This window comes from Nerophis ophidion, linkage group LG12 (assembly GCF_033978795.1).
Source record: "Nerophis ophidion isolate RoL-2023_Sa linkage group LG12, RoL_Noph_v1.0, whole genome shotgun sequence".
NCBI lineage: Eukaryota > Metazoa > Chordata > Actinopteri > Syngnathiformes > Syngnathidae > Nerophis > Nerophis ophidion.
Genome location: NC_084622.1, coordinates 24302784 through 24321864, shown reverse-complemented (window position 1 = coordinate 24321864; position 19081 = coordinate 24302784). Strand labels below are relative to the sequence as shown.

The window sequence follows — 19081 nt, the reverse complement described above, 5'->3', positions numbered from 1 at the left end:
CAAGACCTATACAAAATGGGTGGCAGTATTTCAATCAATCAATGTTTACTTATATAGCCCTAAATCACTAGTGTCTCAAAGGGCTGCACAAACCACAACACAAACCACTACGACATCCTCGGTAGGCCCACATAAGGGCAATGAAAACTCACACCCAGTGGGACGTTGGTGACAACGATGACTATGAGAACTTTGGAGAGGAGGAAAGCAATGGATGTCGAGCGGGTCTAACATGATACTGTGAAAGTTCAATCCATAATGGATCCAACACAGTCGCGAGAGTCCAGTCCAAAGTGGATCCAACACAGCTGCGAGAGTCCTGTTCACAGCGGAGCCAGCAGGAAAACATCCCAAGCGGAGGCGGATCAGCAGCGCAGAGATGTCCCCAGCCGATACACAGGCAAGCAGTACATGGCCACCGGATCGGACCGGACCCCCTCCACAAGGGAGAGTGGCACATAGGAGAATAAGAAAAGAAACGGCAGATCAACTGGTCTAAAAAGGGAGTCTATTTAAAGGCTAGAGTATACAAATGAGTTTTAAGGTGAGACTTAAATGCTTCTACTGAGGTGGCATCTCAAACATTTACCGGGAGGGCATTCCAGAGTACTGGAGCCCGAAATGAAAAAGCTCTATAGCCCACAGACTTTTTTTGGGCTTTGGGAATCACTAATAAGTCGGAGTCCTTTGAACGCAGATTTCTTGCCGGGACATATGGTACAATACAATCGGCAAGATAGGATGGAGCTAGACCGTGTAGTATTTTATACGTAAGTAGTAAAACCTTAAAGTCACATCTTAAGTGCACAGGAAGCCAGTGCAGATGAGCCAGTACAGGCGTAATGTGATCAAACTTTCTTGTTCTTGTCAAAAGTCTAGCAGCCGCATTTTGTACCAACTGTAATCTTTTAATGCTAGACATAGGGAGACCCGAAAATAATACGTTACAGTAATCGAGGCGAGACGTAACAAACGCATGGATAATGATCTCAGCGTCTTTAGTGGACAGAATGGAGCAAATTTTAGCGATATTACGGAGATGAAAGAAGGCCGTTTTAGTAACGCTTTTAATGTGTGCCTCAAAGGGGAGAGTAGGGTCAAAGATAATACCCAGATTCTTTACCGAGTCGCCTTGTTTAATTGTTTGGTTGTCAAATGTTAGAGTTGTATTATTAAATAGAGGTCGGTGTCTAGCAGGACCGATAATCAGCATTTCCGTTTTTTTGGCGTTGAGTTGCAAAAAGTTAGCGGACATCCATTGTTTAATTTCATTAAGACACGCCTCCAGCTGACTACAATCCGGCGTGTTGGTCAGCTTTAGGGGCATGTAGAGTTGGGTGTCATCAGCATAACAGTGAAAGCTAACACCGTATTTGCGTATGATGTCACCTAACGGCAGCATGTAGATGCTGAAGAGTGCAGGGCCAAGGACCGAACCCTGGGGAATTCCACACGTTACCTTAACGTAGTCAGAGGTCATATTGTTATGGGAGACGCACTGCATCCTATCAGTAAGATAAGAGTTAAACCAAGACAGGGCTAAGTCTGACATACCAATTCGTGTTTTGATACGCTCTAATAAAATATTATGATCGACGGTATCGAAGGCAGCGCTAAGATCGAGGAGCAGCAACATAGATGACGCATCAGAATCCATCATTAGCAATAGATCATTAGTCACTTTTGCGAGGGCTATCTCCGTAGAGTGATTTGCCCTAAACCGGATTGAAAGGTTTCACATAGATTGATTGTTAGACGCTAAGTGTTCATTTAACTGCTCCGCAACAATTTTTTCGAGGATTTTTTAAATAAAGGGAAGGTGAGTAGTAGTAGTGGTAGTTTACCATGAGGTCAGGATCGAGGTTAGGTCTTTTAAGAAGAGGATGAATGACCGCTTTTTTGAATGCTAGGGGAACAGTGCCCGAGGAAAGTGATAAGTTTATAATATTTAGCACTGATGGACCTAATAATACAAAGAGCTCCTTGATCAGATTCCCAGGAAGAGGGTCAAGTAAACATGTTGTTTGTTTCATTCCATTTACACGTTGTAACAATTCCTCTAATTTTATTTCCTCAAAACGAGAGAAACTATTTTGGACGGCAGTATCCGCCGTATATACAGTCGTATCTGTGTTAATAGAACCCAGTTGTAGCTGGGACGCATTGTCTTTAATCTCCTTTCTAATGACTTCAATTTTCTTACTAAAGAATTGCATAAAGTCATCAGCTGAGTGGGTGGAGCTACTGGAAGGGGTCCCTTGTTGGGTTAGCGATGCTACCGTACTAAACAAAAATTTAGGATCGTTTTTATCACGGTGGATGAGATTTGAGTAATATTTAGCCTTAGCTAAGGTAAGCATGTGTTTATAAGTTATTAAACCATCACTAAATGCTTGATGGTGCAACTCAAGTTTAGTCGTGCGCCATTTGAGTTCCAGCTTTCTACATAATAATTTCTGAGCTCTAGTTTCTTCTGTAAACCACGGGGTACGCTTTTTTGGAGCCTTTTTTAACTTTAGCGGTGCTATGTTATCAATGGTTTCGCGCAGGGCGTCGTTAAAGTTGTTAGTGAGGTTATCAATAGAGCCCACATACTTTGGGAATGGTGCCATTACCGAGGGCAGTAGGTCAGCAAGAGTTGTCGTTGTGGCCGTATTAATGTTGCGGCTGCTATAGCAGTTATTATTATTATTAGTTTGACGAACATGCGTCTGAACCTCGAATTTTATAAGGTAATGATCGGACAATACTTTAGTATACGGGAGTATCGTAACTTTGGAAACGGTGATGCCCCTGACAAGCACTAGGTCTATCGTATTACCGTTACGATGCGTGGGTTAATTTATTATTTGTGTGAGACCACAGCTATCAATTATAGTCTGTAGCGCTACGCACGGTGGGTCCGATGGGGTATTCATATGGATATTAAAGTCCCCCATTATGATTATATTATCGGCGTGTGTCACTAGATCAGCAACGAACTCTGAGAATTCATTGATAAAGTCCGAATAGGGCCCTGGGGGGCGGTAGATAACAGCCAGGTGTAGAGGCAGCGGTGTGACAGACCTCATAGTAAGCACCTCAAACGATTTATATTTATTATTTATGTTAGGACTAAGGTTAGAGTTTTCGTTGTATATTAATGCGACGCCCCCACCCCTTTTAAGAGGACGGGCAATATGCGCATGTGTAAAGTTAGGAGGACATGCCTCATTAAGCGCAAAAAAGTCATTTGGTTTAAGCCAGGTTTCGCTGAGACCGATGACGTTAAGATTGTTGTCTCTGATAATATCATTAACTAACAACGTTTTGGGAGACAATGATCTTATGTTTAAAAAACCTATATTATAGCTAGTGGGCTGTTTTAGGGAATTTTTGATCAAATTATCCGTAGTAGCAATATTAATAATGTTGTGTTTATTATGCCCAGTGCATTTAATATAATTACGACCATATCTAGGAATTGATACGACGGGAATTTTCCGATTGTTTGTTTGTTGCTTTGATAAACTGCACGCATCATAGTTAGCCACCTCAGTAGAACGCATGTCCAACTCTGAAACAATCAAAGCAGAAAAAACTTGTTTTAATTTAACTGACTCCTTACCCAGACCAGTAGTCTCGCATCTTCCATTTAAATCCGGCTTCAGGATGGAGGGAAGTGGTGTTCTCTGGGGATTAGCCTTCTGCTTTGTTTTTAGCCCCGCTCGGCATCCGCGTTTCCGATCACACCGCTGGCGTCTGCTCCGTAGACGGCCCCCGCTGCTACTAGACTCCCCTGCTTCACAGGCCGCTGGATGTAGCCGCCGAAGTATTCCAGTGCTAGTTAGCAGGTCTAGCAAGCACGCGTCTATCAGTCCAAAACGGCCCGATATGTCCACATCCAGAAGTGTCTGGCGGTCGTACGTGATCACGGAGTGACCACGATGTGAGCCAGTCATAAAGTTTGTAGAATTGTCCGGTATTTCTGCCAAATGTTCCATATTTAGCAAGAGCTCCTCGATGTAGCAGCCCTTCCGGGCGCCGCCATCTTGGAATTTGAGTGTTATGACCAGATTGTGACAATACTGTACAATTGTATCATTCAATGGTCGGTTCAAGATCAAAACATTTTTTTGTGTGTAAAAAAGACACTATTTTCACTACTTCGGGAATGAAAATTAATTCCATCCATCCATCCATTTTTTTCTACCGCTTGTCCCTTTATTAATTAAATAACCACTAAAGCTACATATGGGGTTATATGAGGTGTCAAATGCAAGTTCTCGTTATGTTTTATCCAAAGGAATTACTGTAGGTTTCTGGTACATTTTAAACACCTCAGCATTTCGTAATTTATTGCGAAATATCTTTGTTAAATATAAATCTTTCCAGATTACCTTAACAGAATAAAAATAAATTATTCTTAAACAGATTTCTCTACGCCTTATCTTAAATCCTTTAATGGTATAAGTTCAGTGTGTTTATGTTAATTAAAAAAAAAGGACAAACGGCTAGTGATTTGAGGACAAGACAGTACTCCCTAAAAAATAAATCCTTAATCTCAATAGGACATTTCCTGAGTAAATAAAGGTTTAGAAAAGGGAGGAAAAGAAATAATCATTATAATTACAACATGGTAGTCAAGTAGGTAATTTGCCATATTTTTTTTTTTACTATGAAACGCATTTAAAATCCTTTCATATTCTCAAAAATCGACAGTGTTCCTTATAACTCATGCGCGTAATGTACAGAATAATTCTGCTTGTGCTTACCGACTTCGAAGCAATATTATTTGGCACATGGTGTAATGATAAAAGTTACCAGTACACTGCAGTAACACATGAGAGATATGTGTACACTGAAATATGAAACCAGTAAACACCAAAACTTAAAACTGAGAATATAAAAAATTACACACGGTGCTCAAAAATCTGTCAAAATGTTTTAGTAACATTTTGAAGCTGCAACGCTTGATGGATGGTTGGCGCAATACGGCTACCGTAGTCAGACATACAAGTATTATTATAGTGTGTGTGTACCACAAGATGGCACCTATTAGCCTACATATTATCTGGCATTTTGTTTCGCAATATAGTGCAAAACCAACTATTCTTACCTTCTGGTACCTGCTGATCTGTGTTTGGGATCCGTATAAGTCCTGAAAATGTGCCCGCGTCCGCCACTGTAGTCCGTATCAACATCGCAGTCGATACGCTTCTTCTTTTTTCTCTAACTTCTTGTAATGGGGAATTTATCCTCCGCTGTTGCAATTTCTGATATGAAGTAGTGAAAAGTTGTAATTTATATCTGTCAGTAGGCCCGCTATGGAAGCGCTAAAAACTACAAGTGGAGTGGGTTTTCATAATTCACCCACAAAACTTTAGTTATTAGAGCGTTCCGGTGAGACGGTTTTTAAGGGGACACATTTCCGGCGTCGTTGTTGCACCAGTGAGCCACAGATGAGGAGATGCTGTTCCGTTGTTGATTTAACTAAAATCTGAATGTCATTAAAAAAGTTAGCTCCATCTTTTGACATTTCTTCCACTCCCATCCTTGCACGCTACACCGCTACAGCAAAGATGACAGGGAGAAGATGCTGTCGAAGGTGAGCCACGTAAATAAGACCGCCCACAAAACGGCGCATCCTGAAGCGACTGTCAGAAAGCGACTTGACGATGATCTGTAAAACATAATCTTTGCAACATTTTGACCAAAGAAGCACCATTACATGTTATGTAGACCAGTGGTCCCCAACCTTTTTGTAGCTGCGGACTGGTCAACGCTTGATAATTTGTCCCGCAGCCCGGCGGGGGGGAGGTTTTTATTTTTTTAATTTATTTTTTTTTTTTTCTATTTTTTTTTCTTCTTTGTCATGAAAAGGGGAGTTTTTTTGAGTTGGTGCACTAATTGTAAGTTTATTTTGTGTTTTTTTATGTTGATTAAATAAAAAAATAAAATTAATATATATATATATATATATATGTATATATATATATGTATATATACTGTATATATATTTTTCTATTTTTATTTTAAATTTTTTATTAAAAAAATACAAAAATATTCTGCAGCCCGGTACCAATCGCGCCGCGGCCCGGTACCGGTGGTTGGGAACCACTGATATAGACCACAAGGAAGTGTTTTACATTTAGAAAAAAAAAAATCACAATATGACCTTTTGTAGGAAAATATACGTGAACAGACCCGCTCATCGGCAGTGAGCCTTATAATCCGTTGTGCCCTATGGTCCAGAAAATACGATACTTTTTTTTGGGCTAAAGTTAAATTACCAATGATTGTCACACACACACTTGGTGTGGTGAAATGTGTCTTCTGCATTTAACCCATCACCCTTGATCACCCCCTGGGAAGTGAGGGGAGCAGTGGGCAGCAGCGGTGCCGCGCCCGGGAATCATTTATGGTGATTCAACCCCCAATTCCAACCCTTTTTTTGGGATAGCAATACTACAACTGCTCGTTTCTTTGTAGACAAGATAGGAGCAACGGCTCCAGGATTGTATTCTCTCCCGGGGGGAGGGGGCTTGACAGATTTGCGGAAGGCTAAGAAAATAATAGATTTTCATGACTTCAGTTCTAATTTTTTCAATAAAATCAGTTATGATAGGCAGCAAATGCATGTTCGGTATAAAAGCAGTTTTAACTGAACTTAACCGAATAATATGAAACAAAATAGTTAAGTCTAACACAAGCAACGACGGCAGAAATGTTCAAAGGTGACAGATCCAGTGCTCTTACGCCTACTAATATACTAATAACCAGACAATACATCCAACATGCAACAAGTGTCTTTAACAATATGCATAATTAATAACAACTGCGCAAGTTGGGGAGCAATCTTCGTTATTATTATATAAGATGGGGGAGAAAACCGAATCTGAATCCCGGACACAGTCGTGTCAGAGATAACATATTTTTCTTTCAGTTGTGTATTCTTTTCCTGCAACAACTGTGATGTGTTACAGCATGTGCGTAAAAGGCTTTCAATTTACCACTTTTGTGCAAACACCTACAGTATGTGGCCAAAAGACCTAGGCAGGGAATGCCTAACACAATCGTCATTGCCTTTTGGCTTTCAAGGTGCCAGGACGACATTACTAAAGAAAGTAACTGTAGCACATCTATATTGGACAACTATGGAGCGATACAAACAGATTACTGCCGAAAAAGATTCAATTGATCAGCACAAACGTTTTTACCTTTCAATTTTCGAGGGAGGGCAGCACGGTGCTAGAGGGGTTAGTGCGTGTGCCTCACAATACGAAGGTCTTGGGTTCGATCCTGGGGTCGGGATCTTTCTGTGTGGAGTTTGCATGTTCTCCCCGTGACTGTGTGGGTTCCCTCCGGGTACTACGGCTTCCTCCCACCACTAAAGACATGCATAGGTTGATTGCCAACACTAAATTGGTCTTAGTGTGTGAATGTTCTCTATCTGTGATGAGGTGGCGACTTGTCCTGGGTGTACCCCGCCTTCCGCCCAAGTGCAGCTGAGATAGGCTCCAGCACCCCCCGCAACCCCAAAAGGGACAAGCGGTAGGAAATGGATGGATGTATGGAATTTGCGAGGGATTGCTCTGGAAGTTTCATGATCCTTGGCAAAGATCATGTTTTGTTATGTTAGGTTAGTTTTGGACTCCCTTAGTTCCTGTTTGTGCACCTCTGGGTTTGTTTTTGGTTCGATGGGGATTAATTAGGTTCACCTGCCTCTGGTTAGTGGTCGGCACGCACAGCTGCTGTCAACCACTAATCAGAGAGCTATTTATTCAGCTAACTCGCCACGCTCAGTCTGGCTTCATCATGTGCTACATGCAACAGTTAAATTGGGTACATTCCTTGTCTCTTATGTTTCTTGATTCCTGCGCTTAGTCTCGCCTTAGCTTCCCGTGAGATCCACACACTTTCCTTTTGCTTGTGGTCTGCTTTTGGTACGTGTTTGATTTTTGAGGAATAAATCATGTTCCTACCTGCACGCCTTGTCCGGAGTTGTCCATCTGCATCCTGGAAGAACAACCCCGCAGTAAGATGCAAAAACCTCCGTCGTTACAGGAAGTAGCATGCTGTGAAATATTGACTAATTCTTGATTATCTCTTGATTAATTTTTGAAGAAACTTGTATCCTTTTCGCAATGTGAACGGTTTCAACAGCCTAAAAAAACGCAAGCATTGGGCAATTTTTCCTCGAGAAAGACAAAATGTCGTCCAAAACGCTTTGACAACAGACACTCGCTGACCTAGTTGATGAGCCGGACATGACCTCAGGTGAAGACAACCTGTAGGTCATCATTGTCACAGCGGTAAAAAGTCACATTTGGATCCCAAAGATCAGTTTGATACACACTTAAATAAATTGCTAGAAATAGCCAATTTGCTCAATCTACCTTTAATAAATAAATCTACATACTGTATATTAAAAAATGGGTATTTCTGTGTATCATTCCGTCTTACATTTTTTTCCCCCTTACGGAAAGTTTTTAATAGAGAATAAATGATGGAAAAAAACACTTAATTGAATGGTTTAAAAGAGGAGAAAACACGAAAAAGATGAACAATTTATTTTGAAACATAGTTTATCTTCAATTTTGACTCTTTAAAATTCAAAATTCAACCGAAAAAAATGAAGAGGAAAAACTAGCTAATTTGAATCTTTTTGAAAAAATTAAAATAATTTGTGGAACATCATTAGTAATTTTTCCTGATTAAGATTAATTTTAGAATTTTGATGACATGTTTTGAATAGGTTAAAATCCAATCTGCACTTTGTTAGAATATATAACAAATCGGACCAAGCTATATTTCTAACAAAGACAAATCATTATTTCTTCTAGATTTTCCAGAACAAAAATTTTAAAAGAAATTCAAAAGACTTTTGAATGAGATTTAAATTTGATTTTATAGATTTTCTAGATTTGCCAGAGTAATTTTCAAGAATTTTAATCATATTAAGTTTGAAGAAATATTTCCCAAATATTCTTTGTCGAAAAAACAGAAGCTAAAATGAAGAATAAAAATAAAATGTATTTATTATTCTTTACAATAAAAAAATACTTGAACATTGATTTAAATTGTCAGGAAAGAAGAGGAAGGAATTTAAAAGGTAAAAAGGTATATGTGTTTAAAAATCCTAAAATCATTTTTAAGGTTGTATTTTTTCTCTAAAATTGTCTTTCTGAAAGTTATCAGAAGCAAAGTAACAAAATTAATGTATGTATTTAAACAAGTGAAGACCAAATTCTATTTGAGTTTTGTCTCTCTTAGAATTAAAAATGTCTAGCAAAGCGGGACCAGCTTGCTAGTAAATAAATACAATTTAAAAAATCGAGGCAGCTCACTGGTAAGTGCTGCTATTTGAGCTATTTTTAGAACAGGCCAGCGGGCGACTCATCTGGTTGTTACGGGCTACCTGGCACCCGCGGGTACCGCGTTGGTGACCCCTGATCTAATGCAACAAAATGTTGTTCTTATCTGTACTGTAATGTTCAAATTGGAATGACAAGAGTTTGTTTGTCTGTCTAAGATCATATAATCATATGATCATGTGAAACAAAGATGTGATCTGATTGAAACATAGGGTTTAGACTTGAATAAATATAAACAAATCAATTTACTTGTTGGTATTGGTGTTAGGGATGGCCTAATATAATAGGCCCCAAAATATGTATCGCGATACATATTGCAGCCTCCGGTGATGATTGTGTTTCCCTTTTTCTCACGGGGAGATCCCAAAAAACAACAGAGAGAAGATATGACAAAAATAGTATTTTAATTACACAAAAAGCAAGCGATATCAAAGGTGATGATAGTAGTTCCAGGAAAAAAGCTAGCAAACAACATCAGACAGGGTAGGGAAACAAAAAACAATGTCACTGGCGGGACAACTCACCAACACATGTGGCCTAAAGTGACAACAGGAGGACTGAGCAAAAAACACAAAAGTTACAAAAGGCTGTACAGCAAAAATACTTAACGGGTAAGTAGACAGGGAACATAGGGCAGAGTTGGCGTGGAACAACATGGCAGAACACCATGGGAAGATCCTGTGATACCAGGTGTGCCTTATCAGTATGAGTTGTGTGAAGATGATTGCAACCATCGCTCCCGCCTACCATTGGGATTTATGGCAACTGAAAAGGGGAAAAAAAACATCAGAAGAACGACATTGCTCGCAGGCGGAACAAAAAAAATCCAAATATATTATTTGTTAGGAAAATGCTATTAGAAGCTTTCAATACGGGTTACAAAGGCTCCTAATTTAGCTGCTGACGTATGCGTTAGGATATTGTATCATTTCCAATGGTGTGCAGCGCGTTTCTCACCTAGGGCTTCAGTGATGTCCTACTTAGTCCGACTTCACCTCAAAATAACGTAATTGATGTCACCACATGGACATTTATTGTCTATTGTGAGCGAACTGTGGTGCTGAATTTCCCCCAGGGATCAATAAAGTACTTTCTATTCTATTCTATGGACACAGCTGGATATACCATTCAGAAACACACTTGCACTCTACTGGATATTGAATCCCCTCAACAGTGTACAAAACGGTCGATTTTTCGGCGTATTTCACATTCAATAAACCCACTTCAGAAATTAAAACATCTTACGTGGAACTGTCAAAATTAAAAGAATTGTATAAAACATGAAAAAATAAAGAAATAAAATATTTGAACTCACAATTTGTAGAACCCATCCGGCCCCTTAAAAGCCAGTGGTACCGCTTGTAGTCGGTTGATTTGTGTGAAACCATTTCACTGCCAAAGTATGATTGCCTGCCAAAAATGTATCTCCATCGCGGTAGCGCGCCGCTCGCTAAACCTGTATTGCTTGGCTTCAACTTTTTAATTATGATCATGATTTTTGGTTATGTTAGGCCAGCAGAGAAAACCTTGCTGGCCCTGACGGCCCAGCACTGATTATTTCCAGTTGTGATATTTCCTCAGAATTTATATTATCCACTTGCTAATTTACTCTTAATACCTTAATACTTTTTGTTAGGACATGTTTCCAGACATACTTCTGTTAAAATGTAGTAAGTACTTGTTTTTCTATTGTTTAAATACTTTACTCTAGTTTTGGGCGATATGAAAAATCGGCTATTGGTCCAATACCAAGTCATTACAGTACCAGTCATTACCAATGCTAGTACTGATATTTCAAATATTCATCTCATTGAATGATTACATTTTTGATCGCAATTATAATCCGATGAAAACACAGAATGGCAGTGTATCAATTGCATATTTAAATTAAAAAACTTGGCGCGTTGTGTAATTTGGAAATAAAAAAATAATACAATCATTTGGAAATCCTTTTCAACTTATATTCAATTGAATATACTTCAAAGACAAGATACTAAATATTCAAACTGAGAAAAGTATTTTTTTTGTGCAAATAATCATTAATTTTGAATTTAATGGCAGCAACACATAGCAAAAAGTTGACACAGGGGCATCTTTACCACTGTGTTACATGGCCTTTCCTTTTAACCACATTCAGTAAAGTTTGGGAACTGAGGAGACCAATTTTTCAAGCTTTTCAGGTCGAAATATTTCCCATTCTTGTTTGATGTACGGCTTAAATTGTTCAACAGTCCGACGTCTCCGTACTCGTATTTTACGCTTCATAATGCTCCACACATTTTGAATGGGAGACAGGTCTGGACTACAGGCGCCTAAAACAATCTGGATGTTTATTTTCCTCCTTGTTACGGAGGACACAGCGTCCACAATTTCCAAAACCAATTTGTGATGTGGACTCGTCAGACCACAGAACACTTTTACTATTTGCATCAGTCGTTCTTAGATCGTTTCTGGGTGTTGTTGATAAAAAGCTTTTGCTTTGTATAGTAGAGTTTTAACTTGCAGCAACAGTGGTTTTCTGAAATGTTCCTGAGCCCATGTGGTGATATCCTTTACACACTGATGTCGCTTTTTGATGCAGTACCACCTTATCCGCTTACGTGCAGTGATTTCTCCAGATTCTCTTTTGATGATATTACGGACCGTAGGTGGTGAAATCCCTAAATTCCTTGCAATAGCTCGTTGAGAAATGTTGTTCTTAAAGTGTTTGACAATTTGCTCACGCCTTTGTTCACAAAAGGTGGTGACCCTCGCCCCATCCTTGTTTGCCAGTCATGGCACACACCTGTTCCCAATTAGCCTGTTCACCTGTGGAATGTTCCAAAAAGGTGTTCGATGAGCATTCCTGTCAGGTTCAAACTCTGATGACATCTATTAAACAAGACAAAAGGCAAATAATTAAACAGAGACAGAATAAAATTTGGACTCAGATCTGAGGAGAAACATGGCCATTGTACTCTTTGTACAGTCCTGCACCATGCTCGGCCCCCAGATTGTACTCCTCCTTCTTTATTTGACGACCCCCCCTGGCCACAGATGCTTCCTCAGGGAAGTGAGTCGTAAACAGCGTTGCGTTCAATTACCGAACAGTTCAAAAAGAGTCCCATAAAATAGTTCAAAGAGAGTTCAATAAATAGTTCAAAAATAGACTGTAAAATACTTTAAAAAGAGTTCCTGTGGAAGTTGGGCAGATCCTGCCATCTGTCCGCTTTGTAGTCCCAGTGGAGTTTTACAAGGATTCTTCTTGGAAGGTTTCAGCCTTTTGTCTTTTTGTCCGGAACACAATTCAGTACAAAGTTTTTTGTGATGATATATAAACAATTATTTTAACAATTCCTCAACTTTCTGAGTCCTTGTTGCCACTTTGTGCCAGCTTTTTTGAAACATGTTGCAGGTATCAAACTCCAAATGAGCTAATATTTGCAGGAAATAAAGTTTTCAAGTTCGAACATTAAATATCTTGTTTTTGCAATCTATTCAATTGAATATAGGTTGAAAAGGATGAGCAAATCATTGTATTCGATTTTTATTTACCATTTACACAACGTGCCAACTTCACTGGTTTTGGGGTTTGTATTACCAATTATTGGCTCTGAGTCAAATATGCGGTACCCATCTAGAATGTGTCATCAACATGTATTATTATATGGCAATAGGATAAAAAGCTTCATCGTTGGCCAAATTGAGACAGTATATTGGCTATAGCTGTTTTTCATAATGTAGTTTCTTTGTGTCATGGTCATTAGAGATGTCCGATAATATCGGGCTGCTGCTGTTTAAATGCTTTAAAATGTAATATCAGAAATTATCGGTATCGGTTTAAAAATGATCAGTATCGGTTTCAAAATGTAAAATCTATGACTTTTTAAAACGCAGCTGTGTACATGGACGTATGGAGAAGTTCAGAGCGCCAATAAACCTTAAAGGCACTGCCTTTGCATGCCAGTCCAATCACATAATATCCGGGGTTTTCACACACACAAGCGAATCCAGGGCATACTTGATCAACAGCCATACAGGTCACACTGAGGGTGGCCGTATAAACAACTTTAACACTGTTACAAATGGATGAGGGGGCAGGGCTGCGGAGCTAGCACTGAGCGCTGGGACAGAGAGGCTTTGCGGTGTCTTGACTGGGTGAGCAGGTGTCGGACACCTCAGTCTCCTTGGACGTATCCTCGCTCATCCATGCGGACTGGACACTGGCCGAGAGTTGGTTGGCGGCCGAGTGTGGAGTCGGCTCTCTTGGTTGCTTTGTTGTGTCTGCTCCTGTCTCTGGCTATGCTCCCTCCAACCCAGCGGACAATGGCGTGGAACACCGCAGAGGCCACCACAGTGTATTTGTTTCTTTTACTTTTTATTCATAGCTGTATGTAGAAGTGGCTGGTTGTATCCACTGCTTTAATGTCTTTAATGTCCTTTGTCTTCTTTGATGTTTGATGTTTCCCTCTTACACACATGTGCGAGGGATGTGTACTATGGCTATGAGTTGTTGTTGTTTTTTTCCCTTGGCCTCAGTCTGGACCCCCTCTCCAGGGCCCAGGCTTATACCAATTTTTTTATTATATTTTATTTTATTTTAATCTTCTATTTTTTTCTCCCATTCCCCCCACTTGTTTACCTGTATCTCACCTTTTTTATAAGAGGCGCCGGAAGCCGGCAGACCCGTCAGCCACCATGTTCTTTCTCCCTGTAATATTTGTCTGATCTTGAATGGAATTGTGCTGAAAATGTTAATTTTCCTGAAAGAACTCTCCTGAAGGAATAAATAAAGTACTATCTAATCTAATCTAATCTAATCTAAATATGTGCCACACTGTGAACCCACACCAAACAAGAATGACAAACAAATTTCGGGAGAACATCCGCACCGTAACACAACATAAACACAACAGAACAAATACCCGGATCCCTTGCGGCACTAACTCTTCCGGGACGCTACAATATACACCCCCCGGTATCCCCCTTCCCACCTCAACCCCGCACACCTCAACCTCGTCATGCTGTCTCAAGGAGAGCATGTCCCAAATTCCAAGCTGCTGTTTTGAGGCATGTTAAAAAAATTATGCACTTTGTGACTTCAATAATAGATATGGCAGTGCCATGTTGGGATTTTTTTCCATAACTTGAGCTGATTTATTTAGGAAAACTGTGTTACATTGTTAAATGCATCCAGCGGGGCATCACAACGAAATTAGGCATAATAATGTGTTAATTCCACGCCTGTATATTTCGGTATCAGTTGATATCGGAATCTTTAATTAAGAGTTGGACAATATTGGAATATCGGATATCGGCAAAAAAGCCATTATCGGACATCTCTAGTGGTCATGGTTTACACTTGTATGTGTGCGTGTCAACAGGCAATGATGCATCGGGTGTCTTTGTGTTGCAGCTCTGTGCACAGAAGAGTGTGTCCACGGCCGCTGTGTGTCTCCAGACACCTGCCAGTGCGAGCCTGGCTGGGGCGGACTGGACTGCTCCAGTGGTGAGTGCACCACGCTTCCACAGCCGCTATTAGTCACTTAGACTCATTTATACCTAAATGGTTTTGACAGCCTGATAGTTTTAGAAGCATTTGCCTCAGTTTACGCCTATCACAAAGCTGCTTAGCTTTGTATCCTCTCTTCTTAGCAAACACAGCCAATGGAACAGGTAAGTCACAATGAATTCATTTTCATTTGCTGGAAGTGGCAGTGATTTGCTTGATGAATATAACAGATGGATGGATGGCTGCAGCCCCCTTGTGTCTCGCCAGCTCTTTGTTATGATCTTATTATGATTAGACAAGTGGTTGTGACTTGTGGCTGTGTAATAAAAAATCCATTTTGGGATGAAACAAGCCATTAGAAACTGGGTTTTTACCACTGTTTCCCATACTAAGCTGAGAAAGAGAAAAAAAAAAGGGAAGCTGGAGCCAGGCTCATCTGTCCTGCAATCATCTAAATACCAGACTCTCATGAATCCCAGACTGGAAGGGGTGGAAACAAGAATCTATAAAGTCCACCTTTTGTGACATTTGTTCTTTTGCGTTTGATCATTTTGGGGTTAGTGCTAATAAATATTCAGTGAAAATTGCTGCAAAATGAAAATGTTATCTTCAGGAATCGATAAAGCTTACAAATATTCACAACAAACGCTTGATGCGGCATACCCGGAATAATGCAACTCAGGCAATACAGGCGTGGCCTTTGCAGCCTTACACACATTTGGCTGGACAACACAACTACGAGACATGTATTATTGCAACACATACATATATCCATCCATCCATTTTCTACCGCTTATTCCCTTTCGGGGTCGCGGGGGGCGCTGGCGCCTATCTCAGCTACAATCGGGCGGAAGGCGGGGTACACCCTGGACAAGTCGCCACCTCATCGCAGGGCCAACACAGATAGACAGACAACATTCACACTCACATTCACACACTAGGGCCAATTTAGTGTTGCCAATCAACCTATCCCCAGGTGCATGTCTTTGGAAGTGGGAGGAAGCCGGAGTACCCGGAGGGAACCCACGCAGTCACGGGGAGAACATGCAAACTCCACACAGAAAGATCCCGAGCCTGGATTTGAACCCAGGACTGCCGGACCTTCGTATTGTGAGGCAGACGCATTAACCCCTCTTCCACCGTGAGGCACATACATATATATGTATGTATATATATATATATATATATATATATATATATGTATATATATATATATATATATATATATATATATATATATATATATATATATATATATATATATATATACATATATATATATATATATATATATATATATATATATTTTGGGGTTGGCGGGCAGGTAAACCCTAGCTATAAGTCTAAACTATTGCCTGGCTTATAAAAAAAATAAAAAAAAATAAGGGGAAGGCACACAGGGTGAAGACTTGACCATGTGCGGCAGAGCGACCGAGGCCGACCAGCGCGGACGCGCGGGTGAGGGGGGCGGCCGTGCCGGGCGCGTGCCGCCGGTGCCGGGCGCGGGGAAGGCGGGCGAGGCGGGTTGTCGGTGCGGTGGGTGCGGTGGTGACCCTGGATGTGCGTCGCAAGAGGGTGCAGATCTTGGTGGTAGTAGCAAATATTCAAGCGAGAACTTTGAAGGCCGAAGTGGAGAAGGGTTCCATGTGAACAGCAGTTGAACATGGGTCAGTCGGTCTTAAGGGATGGGCAACGGCCTCAGAAGGGCGGGGCATATATATATATATATATATATATATATATGTATATATATATATATATATATATATATATATATATACAGTATATATATAGTATATATATATATATATATATAAATATATATATATATATACTATATATATATACTGTATATATATATATATATATATGTATATATATATATATATATATATATATATTAAGACCCTTTTAAAAACCCATTGTTATTCAATGTCTTTTAACCCAGCATGAGACTTTAAACTGTTTTTAGCTTTTTTTATGTCATGTCTGTGATCATGTATGGTTTAAGTCATGTTGTCTTTGGTTTTTGGTGTCTTTGGACACTTTTCACTCTTGTTTTGTCACCATAGCAACCATTAGTTTCACCGTTGTCACATTTGGAGTCCGCACCTGTTTTCACTAATCATGTCACTTATTTAAACCGAAAGTTGCCAGAAAGTTAGCCTGGCGACTTTACCTCTGATACTGTCCATAGTTATGCTTCTTGTCATACCATGTAAGTTTTTGTTTTTTGATGTGACAGTTATCGAGTTTTGCTTCATGTTCATAGTTTTCTGCCTTTGTGCAAGTTTTTGTTTTGTTAGCCAAGTTTTTGTACTTACGCCTTGTGCGCGCCTTTTGTTCCTTTTTTTAATCTATTAATATAATGTCCTTACATTCACGCCTTGACCGCTCCAACTTTCCTTTGCATTCCGGGAAAACAAACCCTCAAGTCCACGTTTTGACAGTTTTGCTGTTTTTGACTTTTTAACTGCTTTTTACCTAAAAAATTGTTCTTAAGGTAATTTGTATTTGCTTTTTCGATGTGTATTTTACTTCTGTTTTAAATGGGGTTTTTTTTAGTCCGTCCTTTGCCTCTATTTTTTTGTGATTTACAGCCCTTTTTTTTGTGAAGAAATGCTTAGAATTAAGTTTATGAATCCAGATGGATCTCTATTACAATCCCCAAAGAGGTCACTTTAAGTTGATGATTACTTCTATGTGTAGAAATCTTAATTTACAATTTAATCACTTGTTTATTTTTCAACAAGTTTTTTAGCTATTTTTATATCTTTTTTTCAAAATAGTTCAAGAAAGACCACTACAAATGAGCAATATTTTGCACTGTTATACAATTTAATAAATCAGAAAATGATGGCACAGTGCTGTATTTTACTTCTTTATCTCTTTTTTTCAACCAAAAATGCTTTGCTTTGATTAGGGGTTACTTGAATTAAAAAAATGTTCACGGTTCACAGTGAAAAAAGGTTGAGAACCACTGTTGTAGAGGACGTTAAGGGCAGTGCAGTCACGGCAGCCCTTAATAATGTCGGCCGGGTAAAAATTGGGACAAATTCGTGAGAATGGTTGCACCGGTAGATTGTCGGGAGGTGCACTGAAATTCAGGAGTCTCTTGGAAAAATACTGAGGGTTGGCAAGTATGTTGCCATTCATAGAAGGTGAAATCATTAAAAAGTGCATGGCGCCTATCTCAGCTAAAATCGGGCGGAAGGCAGCGTACACCCTGGACAAGTCGCCACCTCATCGCAGGGCCAACACAGATAGACAGACAACATTCACAATCACACACTAGGGCCAATTTAGTGTTGCCAATCAACCTATCCCCAGGTGCATGTCTTTGGAAGTGGGAGGAAGCCGGAGTACCCGGAGGGAACCCACGCAGTCACGGGGAGAACATGCAAACTCCACACAGAAAGATCCCGAGCCTGGGATTGAACCCAGGACTGCAGGACCTTCGTATTGTGAGGCAGACGCACTAACCCCTCTGCCAACGTAAAGCCTAAACGGAATACAATGATTTGCAAGTCATTTTCAACCCATATTCAGTTGAATATGCTACAAAGACAACATATTTGATGTTAAAACTGATAAACATTTTTTTTTTTGCAAATAATCATTATTTTTAAAATTTGATGCCAGCAACACGTGACAAAGAAGTTGGAAAAGGTGGCAATAAATACTGATAAAGTTGAGGAATGCTCATCAAACACTTATTTGAAACATCCCACAGGTGAACAGGTTAATTGGTAACAGGTGGGTGCCATGATTGGGTATAAAAGCAGCTTCCATGAAATGCTAAGTAATTCACAAAGAAGGATGGGGCGAGGGTCACCAATTTGTAAGCAAATTGTCGAACAGTTTTAGAACAACATTTCTCAACGAGCTATTGCAAGGAATTTAGGGATTTTACCATCTACGGTCCGTAAAATCATCAAACGGTTCAGAGAATCTGGAGAAATCACTGCACGTAAGCAATGATATTACGGACCCTTGATCCCTCAGGTGGTACTGCATCAAAAACAGACATCATTGTGTCAAGGATATCACCACATGGGCTCAGGAACACTTCATAAAACCACTTTCAGTAACTACAGTTGGTCGCTACATCTGTAAGTGCAAGTTAAAACTCTACTATGCAAAGCAAAACCCATTAATCAACAACACACAGGAACGCCGCCTGCTTCGCTGGACCCAAGCTCACCTAAGATGGACTGATGCAAAGTGGAAAAGT

At 39.9% G+C, this 19081-nt stretch overlaps 1 protein-coding gene across 3 annotated transcripts in view; it reads left to right on the top strand.

The window, feature by feature from the left end:
• The window catches only part of megf11 (multiple EGF-like-domains 11), a 510687-nt gene that overhangs the window by 237551 nt on the left and 254055 nt on the right, over window positions 1-19081 (top strand). For 2 of the 3 annotated variants that reach the window (XM_061917127.1, XM_061917128.1), the window contains exons 5-6: window positions 14752-14844; window positions 14991-15011. In XM_061917127.1, the coding sequence (XP_061773111.1) occupies window positions 14752-14844; window positions 14991-15011 (114 nt within the window). The remainder of the gene's footprint in view (window positions 1-14751; window positions 14845-14990; window positions 15012-19081) is intronic. The other variant, XM_061917129.1, reaches the window with a different exon arrangement.